This window comes from Neophocaena asiaeorientalis, unplaced genomic scaffold (assembly GCF_003031525.2).
Source record: "Neophocaena asiaeorientalis asiaeorientalis breed wild unplaced genomic scaffold, Neophocaena_asiaeorientalis_V1.1 scaffold828, whole genome shotgun sequence".
NCBI lineage: Eukaryota > Metazoa > Chordata > Mammalia > Artiodactyla > Phocoenidae > Neophocaena > Neophocaena asiaeorientalis.
In genome coordinates, this window is record NW_020175443.1 from 2,624,826 (window position 1) to 2,640,080 (window position 15,255).

Below are 15,255 nucleotides of genomic sequence, written 5' to 3' on the forward strand. Positions count from 1 at the left end.
CTACTTTCTCCAGTTTAACCCCACGACTTCAAATGCCATTCCCACTCTGTTGGGGATGATATTGGATAAATACCAGTTGTCCTGGCCTTGGACCTTATAAATCCAAACCACCATTAAATCCATGAAGCTCTTAACAAAAGTCATTGATCAGGGACTTCTCTGGTGGTCCAGTGGTTAAGAATACACCTTCCAATGCCAGGGACACAAGTTCGATCCCTAGGTGGGGAACTAAGATCCCACATGCCGCAGGGCAACCGAGCCCGCGCACCGCAACTACTGAGCAGGTGGGCCACAACCAGAGGGCCGTGCGCTACAACTAAGACCTGATGCAGCCAAAAATAATATAAATAAATGAATAAACATTAAAAAAATTCATTGATCAGAGGATGACGCAGATCAGGGAGCAGGTCCTGAGGGTTCCTTACGTCAGAAATGCAGGAAGAACTTCTTAAAAAGGGTGAGAGTTGCATTTACTATAATATTCTTTTTATGTCAACCTCTTATTGACAGAAATTGTAAATAAATGTCTGTAAATTGGAAATGTATACATTTGGTACATTAGAGAGTCAAAAGAAATTAAGTACTGCCAGAATAACATTCACAGGCCAAGGAGAACCCACAGATGTAATAAAGAACAATAGACATTGTTCCCCTAACGTTTTGATATTCTCTGGGCAAAGACATAAATAAAAGTCAAAGAATGTACAGTGGGGACTGGGTGACCAAAACAGGGAACTGTATAACAACAACAGATAAACAAACATGCAATTGTGACCCACGTAGATTTCCTACCAGGTAGCTCCAGGCCTGCGGGAACTGAGACCAGGACTCTTTTCTCATCTGCGGGAGGTGGGGCCACCAGCAGCTTCCTGCTCAGGCTCTGGCTGGAGCTTCTGTTGCTGCTTCTGCTGCCGCCCTGGGTCCACGTTCATCCCTGGGGGCCTGCCGGGGTGTGGAGGCTCCTCTTTCCCCTCCGTCCTCAAAGTCCCTTCAGCAGCCCATTCCTAGGGGAGGGTCTCAAAGGAAACAGAAAGGCCATGTGCCCATCGCTGGGGATGCAGCGTTCTTTGCCCTGAAGCTCAGGGGATGAGGTGGGGGGGTCGGTGGAGGTCATCTCAGACCTGAACTCTGACTCGGGAACCCTGAGCCTCCATCACTGGGGTCATCTGCCAATTCCCAGGAGTTTCTAGGGCTATGACCCCCTCTCATCAGCCCTCAGGATGAACGCCTGTGCTTTGCTCACAGGGGAGATTTCTTCGGACACTTTTGCACTGACACCAGAGCATCTAAGGTGCATCACACATTTGGGTCTTTTGGAACAACTACCTCTCCGTGCCCCTCAATGATCCAACCATTGATTCTTCCTGTTTACTTGCGGTGTCTAACACTTGCTGAATGGTGTTGAATAATAATGGAGCTAAAAGTCACATTGGCTGCTCCTGATTTGTGGCGTTTCCACAAATTATCATCACCAGGCACCAATCAGAGAATAGTGGGTGCTCTTACCATATATGTTTCACAAATCACTACATAAGTTCTTGATACATTAATGACATTTTTCTCAAACTGAAAAGAAAAAGTGTTTTATGCTTTTCCTTTCCCCCATAGTTAGTGGAGGCAGTGCTGGGCCATTTCAGTCCCTTAGATGGTCACACGTCCAGGGCCGCCCCTTTGTGTGGCTCATCTTACTGTCCACGGGCGGCAGACCCCACCTCAATATTCCCACCTGCTCCATTGTTTGTTACCTGCCCTACAAAAAGGAGAAGAAACACTTATCACAACCCCATATCGGGCTCTAACTAGGATCTTCCACAGTGTTATGAGGAGTAATGACCTACAAAAATTTCTTGGTTTTTTAGTTACTAAAAATGAAGAAGCACAAAGGATATTTTAAAAAATGCCATTCATGAGGGCATCAAAAAGAATAAAATACTTAGGACTAGGATTAGCCGAGTAGGTGAGAGGCTTATAAACTGAAAACTACAAAACATTGCTGAGAAAAATTAAAGCAGATGTAAATAAGTGAAAGGAGACCTGTTCATGGATTGGAGGACTTCATCCTGTGAAGGTGTTGATCAATCCTGCCCAGTTGATCTGCGCGTTCAAAGCAACCCCATCATGTGCTCCCTTCTCCCAGTTTAATCCCCAAAGGTCCACAGATCACCCCGCTCTGGTTCTTTGGGAGGAAGGTAGAAAAATATTTGTTCTTTTGGACCTAGATATTAGATACCCAACCCCTGGAATTCTACTCCATGGCAAAGACAGGCATCAAAAGGCCTGTGCCGCCCTACAAATGACAGAAATATAGAGATCCATAGGCAGACACACGCCCAGTAGGGTGAAGAGCAGTCATGTCAAATTGGAGTAGCTGGTAGCCCTCCACCTCTGCACACACTTGGTGAGAGAAAGAGTTACCATGCTCACCCAGCCGCATCTCCAGACCCCACCCATCCCCTTGGAGAAGTAAGTGTCCCAGGTGACTGACTACATTCACTAGGAACAGAAAGCCCCCGACCCAGAAGACAAACTGGTATACTCCCCCCAGCAACACAGCCTAGCCTCTCACAGTCGCTGGGGTCTGGCTGCAGTAAAACACTTCAGCATTCACATAATATTAACAGCTAGTATTTATTAATAACAAACACTTCATTATTCTCATAACATTAAAAGCTAATACTCATTGAATGCTAGGGATGGGTAATATGGTAGGCTGCATTCCAAAACTTGGCACGTGTTAGCCATTTAAAAAAAAAAAGGCCTGTGCCAGGTGGGCTGAGGGGACCCAACAGGAGAATCTACAACAACCACCACAGTGACAACGTCAAACTGTAAGAGAACCACGGAGAATTAGGATGAGGTCTGAGCCACTTTGATACTCACAACCTTACACCTCTTACATGTCTTAAGGTGAAGGTGGACCCGTAATGACCCCAGACCCCTGGTAGGGGCAAACTCAACTGTCAGGTGATCCTGAAATATCTGAGGACAATCACTGTGCAATTATCCCTTCTAATTCTCCCTTTTTCTCTTACGTGTTAAATCCTCCTTATCTTCAAATCTGATGCACACAAAATTACATATCTTTCCCACTGTAGCAGAGGAACTTTGGTTAATAGGCATCAAAGCGTCTAGCGTGGATCTCTGTCTGACAGGATTTGAGGCCTCAGACACAGATAATGAGAAAGGAACACAATTACCACGCACATTGTGTGAAACAGACACTGTAGCAGCAACTCTGAAATGAATATGAAATCACGTTTCATATCACACTGTGAGAACAAGAATTTTGTGGCCGTACTTCAAAACTTAACTGGAGAATTTTTCTCTTCCCACACTCCTCTTTCATCCCAGCCCCCCTCGCCTTCTCTTACCAGCTCTTCTGCTCCATATCAGACCGTTTAGGGAAATTCAGATAAAAAATGCTCCAAGATGTTCACACCAACGTGTTCAGATACAGTATAATTTTAATTTCTGATCATGAGTCACATGTTTTCCTATTTTTATCTGATGTTTTGGAAGAATCCCAAACTTTAATGGTTGTATTATTACTTTTCTTCTAAAAAACTGCAGGTACATTGAAGCCACCCTAGTTTCTTGATGGCTTCTCAGAGAAAAGGGAAGCTGCCCCCCACATCTGGTGCTGGTCTGGGTGTCAGCATGCCCAGCCTGGATGCGCTGGACTGTTGTGACCAGCAATGGTGTCAAAGGCTGTGTCGGCGGAGACCCCGGTCCCTTCACAGACCACACGGGACTCTGCGGGTCTGCACTGGGTTTCCTGCTGGAGCAAGCAGTGCTCACTGATCCTCCACAAGGAGCAAGAAGTGATTCCACTGGGGAGGGAGCGAGGGTCACAGTCACGGGATGAATGTGATGTTTGGGATGAACTCGATCCCTGGGGCCAGGAGGGGGAGAGCACATCCATTTATAACTCAGCCTTCAGGCTCTGCAGAGAAGAATTCAGGTTTGAGAAACGTAGGATGTGGGGGAGCTGATTAGGGGAAGGATGTCAAGCTCATCACTCAGTGTCTCATCCCTGTGCTGTCCCCGGTCTGTGTGAAGTCCCAGCATCTGCCTCCTTCGAGACCTCCACCAGGGGACATCAGGTGATGCTGGTCACAGAGAGGCAGGAAGCTGATTTGCATGAGGCCTTTCCTCCTCCTAACAGGTCTGGGAGGCGTGAAAAGGCCCGAGGACCCCACACTCCAGCCCAGGAGGCTGAGGAGGCTGTGTCCTTGGAGTGTCGCCACCATGGCCTGTTCAGCGCTTCTGCTCGGGCTCCTCACTTATGGCTTAGGTCAGGCGCTGGGACTCTGCATCCTTGGGGGCACCTACAAGCAGGGCCTCAGGGGATACTGTCTCCATAACAAGCCTTGTCTCTCTCCTGTCAGTTTTAGGGGTGGATTCTCAGACTGTGGTCCAGGAGCCGTCAGTGTCAGTGTCTTCAGGAGGGACGATCACTCTCACCTGTGGCCTTAGCTCCGGGTCAGTCACTACTGGTTACTATCCCAGCTGGTACCAGCAGACCCCAGGCCAGGCTCCCAAAACTGTTATCTACAACACAAACAGCCGCCCCTCTGGGGTCCCCGGTCGCTTCTCTGGATCCATCACTGGGAACAAAGGCGCCCTCACCATCACAGGGGCCCAGCCTGAGGACGAGGCTGACTATTACTGTAGTCTCTACGTGAGTAGTGGTAATTACTACTGCACAGTGATATAAACCCATGGGGAAGTGCTACCAAAACCGACTCATGTGCTCAGAGGGCTCAGCCCTTAGAGGCAGGAGAGGCAGAGAGAGGGTGCAAATGGTCAGCACCCCGTGGGGAGTGAGGCTCCGGGGCCCCATCTCCTGTCCAGTGGTTCATGGCCACGTGCCTCCTCCAGTCTCTCCCAGGTGTGTCCATCTCTCCAAGGGGAGCCCTCTCCGACTATAGATGGGGAGGGGGCCCAGCTCCCAATCATATCAACCAACAGTGACACTGAGAGACCCCAGTATGACCAGCACGACTATTCTTGTCCAAAGAGAATTAACAGACATACCCAACTTCATCAATTTGATGATGCGGGGTAAATTAATATTTATGATTTTTTCATATATGTGCAACAGCTAGATCCATAGCACATTTGCTGGTCTGTTTATATACCACATGCTTAGAGTCATTGCATCGTGAAGCTAATGATGGAAAATAAGCATTTAAAAAATTCCACGTTCGATGGTGTCCTAGAGACAGTTCCTGCTCTTTTATAGCCTTTCCCCACACTTTTTAGCTTTTCTGATTTTGAGCATCACTTAATTAAAGCTGACATAGTTTTATATGGAATTTTATATATAGTTCTATATTTTGTAATGTAATATTAAAATTCTTTTACATTTTACTGATGACTACATTGGTAGATTTTTAAATATGTGTATGTTTCATTTTGGAAAGTGTTGCTTTCTGAGAAATTGAACAATTAGTGTCTATCCCTAACTGTGCTCACAGTACAGGGCGTGGTCGTGGATGTTCGTGGACTGACAGGGACCAGCCATCAGCCCAGGGCCCCAGCATCACTTCCACTCAGAGCTGGACTTTGACCAGGAGCAGCAGGGGGCGCTGTTGGTCTCCCCAGGGTCTGCAAAATGGGCGCCCCCTGCTGTGTGAGCCCCCAAACTCCCAGGTCTGGGGCGTTGGGGCCTGTGTGTGTGATGGGGACTCAGCAGTGTGTCCTCTCTGCACTGGGCAGGAGGGTTCCTGCTCACAGGTCACTGTGGGTTCCGGTCACTGCTTCCTCCTGCTTCCTCCCAGGGGTCAAACTCTGAGTCTCACCCATCTCACCCCAATTCCCTAAACTCACCCATCTCACCCCAATTCCCTAAACTCACCCATCTCACCCCAATTTCCTAAACTAACCCATCTCATCCCAATTCCCTAAACTCACCCATCAAAGGAAGGGAGTCGAAAGAGATCCTGTCGGTACTTTAGAAAAGCAACGACCACAACACAACAGGACTGAAAATGGGGCTCTGAGGCCATGAGGGACAGTGTGGGACAATCCTGACATGGCCCCTCTCCACTGGAAAACTGCTCAGGACTCCAGGGGGTCCAGCCATCCGTGTGCTCACTGGGCCACGCTGACCTGCCAGGACCCAGGGGTCACCAGGAGCCAGGCACCTCCCCCTGGGTCCCTCCTTCTCCCTGTGGGCACCCAGGGCAGGGAGGCCAGGAGCACAGACAGCAGGTCTATGTGCAGATGTGACTCTGCCGCATGTGGATCTGGGGGATAGAAAGGGACTTCGGGGATCACGGTCCCTACACCAGCGCTGAGGGCTCCGTGTCTGAGGCTTCACCGTGACCTGGGCGCCCCCCCTGCTTACCTCCTCTCTCCCCACATGGGGGGACGGCCTCACCTGGGGGTGGGCCGGGGACCCCCAGCTCTGCTCCTCAGCCCTCTCTCCTGCACAGGGAGCAGGGTCCTGCTCTCAGCCTCCTCTCTGTCCCCTCACAGCGACCACGTCCCCGGGACAGATGGCCACACTCTCCTGCCCTGGAAACAGCAACAACGTTGGCAGCGAGGGGGCAGCTTGTGCAGCAACAACCTGGCTGGGTCCCCAAACTCCTGACCCACAGGAGTCACAACCGGCGCCCAGGGTCTCAGAGAGGTTCTTGGGCTCCAGGTCAGGTGGTGGGGCCTCCCTGAGCATCTCTGGGCTCCAGGCCGAGGCCGAGGTTGATTATTCCTGCTCAGCCTGGGACGGCAGGCCGGCTCCTCACCCGGTGCTTCATGCCAGAGGGGTGGTGAGCCCCGAGCCCTGAGCTCCCGGCTTCACCGGGCACGTGGGGCTCACAGAGCACCAGTTACTGTCCCCGGACAAGACCGGGCTGGGTTCCCACTGACACTGATGGGTGCGATGCCGGTTATTAAAAGTAATAATGCCAGTGAATGGAGCTGAGGCTGTATAAACGTATGCATCTTCACATGCACTAAGACTTAGTAAAAACAGGATTTCAGGGTTTAATTAAGGGGATAATCTTTTCCCTGACTTTTCTTTCTGTTCCATTTGAAGGAGCTGGAGTCACAAGCTCAGAGGGTCCACTTCCCTGACCTCGAGTGAGCGCTCACCAGCCTCACCAGGAGCCACCCTCTCCCTTCTTCTGACCTCTGGCCCAGGGCTCTGTCTGTCTCTGCAGGGGGATCACCTGACTCCTCCCTCACATTCCTGCTGACCCATTACAGCTTTGTTCAGACTCCTTTGTCCCCACCCCTGAGCACACCCCAGCCTGCACACAGGACACGTCACCATGTGTGTGGCCTGCTGCTCCCTGTCACTGTCCTTTCATACACACGTGCCGTGTTTGCACGGCAGGCAGGGCTGGGCTGTGGGGCTACAGTTCACAGAGATGCACATTTTGGAAATATGGTCAATTTCCATGGAGACAAGAGTCCCAGGGTGAGAGTATTCCTGTCTCCAGGGTGGACCTGGAAAGGCCCCCGTCACCTGACTCTCCTGGGAGTAACATCAGCAAAGCCTGCTGTACAATGGGACACTCTGCAAGGGGGCTGGGACATCCCAGTGGCTGGAGGAGGTGCCTGTGGCCAGCAGGGGGCGCAGTGCAGAGTCCCAGAGAGGGGGCTGGGCCAGACAGCGGGGAAACCACTCAGGGCTCCAGAGCGCTGGGCAAACTGTCCTCCCTGATGTGGGACCCTCCTTCCTGTGAGGCCCGGTCACCCAGGAGCTCCTGGTGGCCTCCCTGACCACAGGGTTCAGATTCGGGTCACCTCCTCCGAGTCCCCTGTGGGGTCTTTGCCATGTCTGGGTCAGGGAGGGGCTGTTAGAAGGTGAGGAGTCAGAAGGTGTCTCCAAGGAGGAGCGGGGCTCCTGGGAGCGTCTGTGCCGACGGTGAGACAAGCTTGGGGGCGCAGAGGCCCCATAGGGTAACCTGTGTGCACTTAAGCATGTGTGAAGAGTGTGTATTAGCATATTACAAATGTGTTGTTTGATTCTATTTTATGTGGATTTGCTATTATTGGTGTTAAATTTATTTTTTAATGTCTTACTATAAAACACAAGTTGTATATTTGAAAAAATGACATTTAGATTCAGTATCGATTTATTAAACCAGTATAAATATTTCTTCGTTGACATTTTTTTGGGAACATTTGGATCAATATTCATTGATAGTGGTTTGTCAGTGTTCCTCTTTGGTGTTCAATTTATGTGGTGTATGTATAACTGTTTTAACTGCTGTCTCAAAAGAACTAAGAAATTTTACATCTTTTTCAATGTTTTGTAATAAATACACAAAGCAAATCTATTGGAACCATATGATTGCTGAAGATTTCTTAGCTATTCCCAATAAAATGTATATATCATATCTTTCAGCAGAAATTCAATAATAAATTTTTTACTTTGGAAAGGAGTGCATTTACGTATTTTCTCAAATAGAGCCAATGTTGTATCTTCATTGAAAAGCATGCATTTTAATCTCTTCTTTCCTACCAGTTATGTGTTATTTTTTCCATTTTCCACATGTTACCAGCTGGCGGCACTGTGGGACTGCCCTGGGGTCCCTCACAGCTCAGGGAGGACCTTTCGCTCCAGGAGCTGGGCCTGGGGGCGGGGCCTGTGCTCCCTGGTGGGGACTCAGCAGTATGTCCTCTCTGGCTGACAGAGGCCCCTGAGCAGGGACCTGCGTGGTCTCAGCATGTGCTTCCTCCCAGGGGGTCCCAAGGGGGAAGCTGCCCTCCATCCCCTTGAGTCTGGGCTGTGAGCTGAGCTCCAGCACCAGGGCTCAGGGAGGGGCTGGGTGGGCCCTGGGTGGACACCCATTTGCATGGAAGCCCCTCCTCTGGCAGAGGCTGGGGGAGAAAAGGAGGCCTGGGGCAGCCCAGCCCCACTGTGGGGACCAGGGGGCTGTGAGCACCATGGCCTGGACTCCTCTCCTGCTCGTGTTCCTCTCTCTCTGCACAGGTAAGACAGGCCTCAGAGACCAGGGCCCATCCCAGCCTGAGGAATTCCTTCTGGCTCAGGTCCCCGAGTAGCTGCCTCCTGTCCCTTCTCCTCATCTGATGTGTCTGTGTCTGCAGGGTGCCTCTCCCAGCCTGTGCTGACTCAGCCTCCCTCCCTCTCTGCATCTCCTGGAGCATCAGCCAGACTCACCTGCACCCTGAGCAGTGGGTACATTGTTGGCGGCTACCACATATTCTGGTACCAGCAGAAGCCAGGGAGCTCTCCCCGGTACCTCCTGAGGTTCAAGTCAGACTCTGATAAGCACCAGGGCTCCGGGGTCCCCAGCTGCTTCTCTGGATCCAAAGAGGCCTCGGCCAACTCAGGACTCCTGCTCATCTCTGCGCTGCAGCCCGAGGACGAGGCTGACTATTACTGTGCTACAGTTCACAGCAACACTGGTACTTACACGGTGCTCCAGACCCACAGGGAAATGAGACTAAAAGCTCCCCTGTGCCCTCCCCCTGAGACAGGCACTGCTGCTCTGCCTGGACCACATCTAACTCAGGGTGACCTTCTGTTGTCACTTCTGAATTTCCTGAGAATGACAAATCTGACCCTGTCATATGCTTTTCCTCCCCTCAGATCTGAGACTGACCCATTGCTCTGATACCTCAGTCTGCTCATGTTTGCACAGACAAAACTTCCATGCTCAGAGATAAAAATCTCCAAGTGGGGACTTCCCTGGTGGTGCAGTGGTTGAGAATCTGCCTGCCAATGCAGGGGACACGGGTTTGAGCCCTGTTCTTGGTAGATCCCACATGCCGTGGAGCAACTAAGCCCATGCGCCACAACTATTGAGCCTGTGCTTTAGAGCCTGTGAGCCACAACTACTGAGCCCACGGGCCACAACTACTGAGGCCCACGTGCCTAGAGCCCATGCTCTGCAACAAGAGAAGCCACCGCAATGAGAAGCCTGTGCACCGCAATGAAGAGTAGCCCCCGCTCGCCACAACTAGAGAAAGCCCACGCGCAGCAACGAAGACCCAACAATGAAAACCCGATGCAGCCAAAAAAAAAAAAAAAAACTTCCAGTGGGGATGTTATGAGTGACAGAGAGAGGTTGGTTCTGGCCCTGCCTCACTCAGACTCCTTTTTCACTTGATAATAAATAAAATTTCATAGGATAACTGTTGTGTCATTTTATTAAAATGTCCTTGATAAAAATACAGTATTTACAAAGATAAATATAGTATTTCAGAAATGTTACACTTGTCAATGTAAAATTAAAATAGAACATAGGTTTTCCTTCAGTTAAATTCATGCACTAGGGCTTCCCTGGTGGTGCAGTGGTTGAGTCCGCCTGCCGATTGAGGGGACACGGGTTCGTGCCCCAGTCCGGGAAGATCCCACATGCCGCGGAGCGGCTAGGCCCGTGAGCCATGGCCGCTGAGCCTGCGCGTCCGGAGCCTGTGCTCCGCAATGGGAGAGGCCACAACAGTGAGAGGCCCGCGTACCGCAAAAAAAAAAAAAAAAAAAAAAATCCTGCACTAATTTTAAGTAATGACCTTATATTTTGGTAACGCATTTTGGTAAATTGAAAATCTCACAGTCACACACCATCTGTGTAACACACACACGCAGTGCTGGGCAAACTTCAGTCAGGCTGTTCTTTTCCAACCAAACACTCCCCTAACTATGTCTTTTCAAACCCACTATTGGGGCTCTGTTGATCCTAACAGCACCACGTATCAGGCTCCCTGGGAACAGATGCTGCTCAAAGCCCTTCAGAGTCTCAATAAAAACTGCCAAGAACATCACTAGGCCCTGTTCACTGCAGCCTGTGACGTGTGCCTGCAAGAGAGATTCCCAGGAGGGAGTCACTTCGTAAGACACGACACGGGGGACGGTGGGTCTCGTGTGTGGAGAGCTTCACACACAATAAAGGCTGAGGCGTTTAGGAATTCAGGGTCACCCCCAGGCTTCTCGCCACACCTTCACCCCCTCCACAGAGAGGAGCTCCCTCCTCCTCAGGGCTGAGGGGACACACAGAGGAAGGGGGGCTCTGGCCACCAGGGACAAGTCACACAGAGAAGGGGACCCGCTGTCCTGCACAGAAGGGGACGGGCCTCCACGGGGCCAGCACTGCTCTCACTTGATCCTGATCTAAGAGGAATTTGGGTCACAGACGCCCCCTCAGTCCTGACCCCTGAGCAGCCAAGGGCGCTGTGGACAGACTCACCCTGAGGGGTCTGGGGGGAGCCCACAGATGGCTCTGAGGTCACGGGGGACACTGAAGGGGCACCTGGAATGGCCCTAAGGAGGGGACAGTGCACAGAGCAGGGGGCAGGAGCTGACCCTGAGGGGCTCTGGTCACCAGGGCACACGGTATGTGTTTCAGGGCCTGGACACCAGGGGGCGCGCGGGGGCCATTCCTGAGGGTCTGGGGGGATGAGAGCTGGGAGCAGCCCCCCAGCACTGCCTGGTGGTCTCTGCTCAGGGCTGCCTGCTGTGACCTCCCACCCCTGGGTCCCACCCAGCCCCGCCCCTGCCCACCCCCTGGCCACGCTCAGCACGGGGACCTGACCCAGGGCCCAGGGAGGGACCAGAGAGCCGGTGGGGGGGGTGTCATTTGCATGAATGGACCCTCCCTCTCTCAGAGTATGAAGAGGGGAAGGAGAGACTTGGGGACACTCTGCTTCAGCTGTGGGGACACAGAAGGCAGGACCCCGTGACCATGTCCACCATGGCCTGGTCCCCTCTGCTCCTCACCCTGGTCGCTCACTGCACAGGTGACTGGATGCGGGGACAGGGGAAGGGACCCCGGGAAGACCATGGGCCCTGCTTCCTGGTCTTGTGTCTGGACCCTAGAATCACCATCTCTGTCTCTTCCACTTGCAGGATCCTGGGCCCAGGCTGTGCTGACTCAGCCGCGCTCCGTGTCTGGGGCCCTGGGCCAGAGGGTCACCATCTCTTGCGCTGGAAGCAGCAGCAGCATCGGGAGTAATTATGTGAGCTGGTACCAACAGGTCCCAGGAACGGCCCCCAGACTCCTGATCTATGACAATAGCAAACGACCCTCGGGGGTCCTGGATCGCTTCTCTGGCTCCAAGTCTGGCAACTCGGGCTCCCTGACCATCACTGGGCTCCAGGCTGAGGACGAGGCTGATTATTACTGCCAGTCTTATGATGACAGCCTGGATGGTCACACAGTGTGCAAGCCAGGGGGGAAGTGAGACAAAAACCTGCTGTCCCCCCAGCACTGGGGCTCCCGGGGCAGAACCATCCTCTACCAAGTCAGCTGCTTCCGTTGTTTGTTTGGCCTAAAACTGGGGTCTGAGACCCACACCAGGGAACTTGGTCCAGAAAATCTGTTTACATCTTCATTCTGTACCCCGCCCCCTCCGCCGCCCAGGCTTTTCCTAGGCAGCAAAACTGTCCAATTTTTCTCAAATTGAGCAGAATCCCTGGATGCCAGGGTAAGGTGCCCTGGGGACAGAGTCCATGATGGGTTAGGTCAGAACCAGGGGCCAGAGTCCAGCTGTGTCCGAATCAGGACACATCAGACTGTCCAGTACGTGTCCTGGGACCAACAGCTCCCAGGATTGGGCCCCAAGCTCCTCAACTCTGATGCTAGTGGGGGACAGACAGCGGTCCCTGATCAGTTCCCTGGTCCCAAGTCTGGCATTTGGCCTCCTTAGCCATCACTGGGCTGAGCTGATACCAGGCTGCTTCTCCTGCCTTTCCTGTGACAGCCTCTCAGGCTCACCCAGAGCTCCAGGAGAGCAGTAACCGAGACCAGGACTCTTTTCTCATCTGCGGGAGGTGGGGCCACCCAGCAGCTTCCTGCTCAGGGTCTGGCTGGAGTTTCTGTTGCTGCTTCTGCTGCCGCCCTGGGTCCACGTTCATCCCTGGGGGCCTGCCGGGGTGTGGAGGCTCCTCTTTCCCCTCCGTCCTCAAAGTCCCTTCAGCAGCCCATTCCTAGGGGAGGGTCTCAAAGGAAACAGAAAGGCCATGTGCCCATCGCTGGGGATGCAGCGTTCTTTGCCCTGAAGCTCAGGGGATGAGGTGGGGGGGTCGGTGGAGGTCATCTCAGACCTGAACTCTGACTCGGGAACCCTGAGCCTCCATCACTGGGGTCATCTGCCAATTCCCAGGAGTTTCTAGGGCTATGACCCCCTCTCATCAGCCCTCAGGATGAACGCCTGTGCTTTGCTCACAGGGGAGATTTCTTCGGACACTTTTGCACTGACACCAGAGCATCTAAGGTGCATCACACATTTGGGTCTTTTGGAACAACTACCTCTCCGTGCCCCTCAATGATCCAACCATTGATTCTTCCTGTTTACTTGCGGTGTCTAACACTTGCTGAATGGTGCTGAATAATAATGGAGCTAAAAGTCACGTTGGCTGCTCCTGATTTGTGGCGTTTCCACAAATTATCATCACCAGGCACCAATCAGAGAATAGTGGGTGCTCTTACCATATATGTTTCACAAATCACTACATAAGTTCTTGATACATTAATGACATTTTTCTCAAACTGAAAAGAAAAAGTGTTTTATGCTTTTCCTTTCCCCCATAGTTAGTGGAGGCAGTGCTGGGCCATTTCAGTCCCTTAGATGGTCACACGTCCAGGGCCGCCCCTTTGTGTGGCTCATCTTACTGTCCACGGGCGGCAGACCCCACCTCAATATTCCCACCTGCTCCATTGTTTGTTACCTGCCCTACAAAAAGGAGAAGAAACACTTATCACAACCCCATATCGGGCTCTAACTAGGATCTTCCACAGTGTTATGAGGAGTAATGACCTACAAAAATTTCTTGGTTTTCTAGTTACTAAAAATGAAGAAGCAAAAGGATATTTTTTAAAATGCCATTCATGAGGGCATCAAAAAGAATAAAATACTTAGGACTAGGATTAGCTGAGTAGGGGAGAAGCTTACAGACTGAGCCAGAAGGAATTCCTCAGGCTGGGATGGGCCCTGGTCTCTGAGGCCTGTCTTACCTGTGCAGAGAGAGAGGAGCATGAGGAGAGCAGGGGTCCAGGCCATGGTGCTCACAGCCGCTGCTCACCACACAGAGCTGGGGCTGGGCTGCCCCACCCCTCTCTTTTTTTTTTTTGTTTGTTTGTTTGTTTTTAATTTTATTTATTTATTTTTGGCTGTGTTGGGTCTTCGTTTCTGTGCGAGGGCTCTCTCTAGTTGCGGCCAGTGGGGCCCCCTCTTCATCGCGGTGCGCGGGCCTCTCCCTATTGCGGCCTCTCTTGTTGCAGAGCACAGGCTCCAGACGCGCAGGCTCAGTAATTGTGGCTCACGGGCCTAGCTGCTCCGCGGCATGTGGGATCTTCCCAGACCAGGGCTTGAACCCGTGTCCCCTGCATTGGCAGGCAGATTCTCAACCACCGCGCCACCAGGGAAGCCCCCCACTCCTCTCTTATGCCTCCCCACTGGTGCCACAGAGGAGGGGCTGTCACGCAAATGTGTCCCCACCCACTGCCGCTCCCCCATGACCCCTGACAGGGTCTGGGGCCCTTGCAATTTTTCTTTTTGCAGAGAAAAATTAAAGCAGATGAAGATAAGGGAAAGGAGACCCGTGTTCATAGATTGGATGACTTCTTACTGTGAAGGTGTCGATCAATCCTGCCCAGTTGATCTGCGCGTTCAAAGCTACCCCATCATATTTCCCCGGACACTCGGGGATGTGGCCTGTCCTGTGGGGTGATGTGCTCTAGGCGTCATGAACGTTGGGAGATCTTGGAGTCTCTGACCTGTGCTTCCTTGACACTCTGACATCTCAGGGTCTTTGTGGGGACCTGGGGTTCAGACCCTAGCGTGTCCTCTGGGATCACCTTCACCCCTGCTGGCCTGGCTCCCCTGCTCCAGGGACCCGGCCCCTGTCCTCGATCCCCATCCTCCCTCTGTGTCTGGTACACGAGAGACAGTCCTTAAATATCCTCTAGAGAATGAATGGCTGGCTGGCTGGATGAATGAATGATGCAGCTAAGTCCCCCATCGGGTGGTGACTTACAGCCCCTGTGTCCTTCCTCTAGCGGAGGACATGAGTCCCTTGTCCTGAGTTTTACTAACATGTTTCCAGGCTTTCCTACCATGGGTCTCTATGTGACAAATGTACACACACCCACCCCCCAGTCCCAACCCCTGCCCTTGCAGCTTTCCTCACCTGTGTCAGTCGGGCATCCACCTGACATCTGGACCACCCGTTCCTGTCCCACGGCCTGGGGTCAGCTGGTCACCGTCCTGTGTCCCTCCTCAGGCCACATGCCATGTCACCCCTTCCTGTTTCCTCTGTGTCCTGTCCATCCAGTCTCC

At 52.2% G+C, this 15,255-nt stretch overlaps 2 gene segments (V, D, J or C); both read left to right on the forward strand.

Annotated features, from left to right (window-relative positions):
- The first annotated feature begins 8,853 nt into the window (after positions 1-8,853).
- LOC112415134 (immunoglobulin lambda variable 5-39-like) lies at positions 8,854-11,509 on the forward strand. The segment is given in 3 exon segments: positions 8,854-8,947; positions 9,064-9,456; positions 11,424-11,509. Coding segments are annotated over 3 exon segments (525 nt in total).
- A 112-nt stretch (positions 11,510-11,621) lies between these two features.
- Positions 11,622-12,159, forward strand: LOC112415135 (immunoglobulin lambda variable 1-40-like). The segment is given in 2 exon segments: positions 11,622-11,715; positions 11,825-12,159. Coding segments are annotated over 2 exon segments (390 nt in total).
- The last annotated feature ends 3,096 nt before the right edge of the window (positions 12,160-15,255 follow it).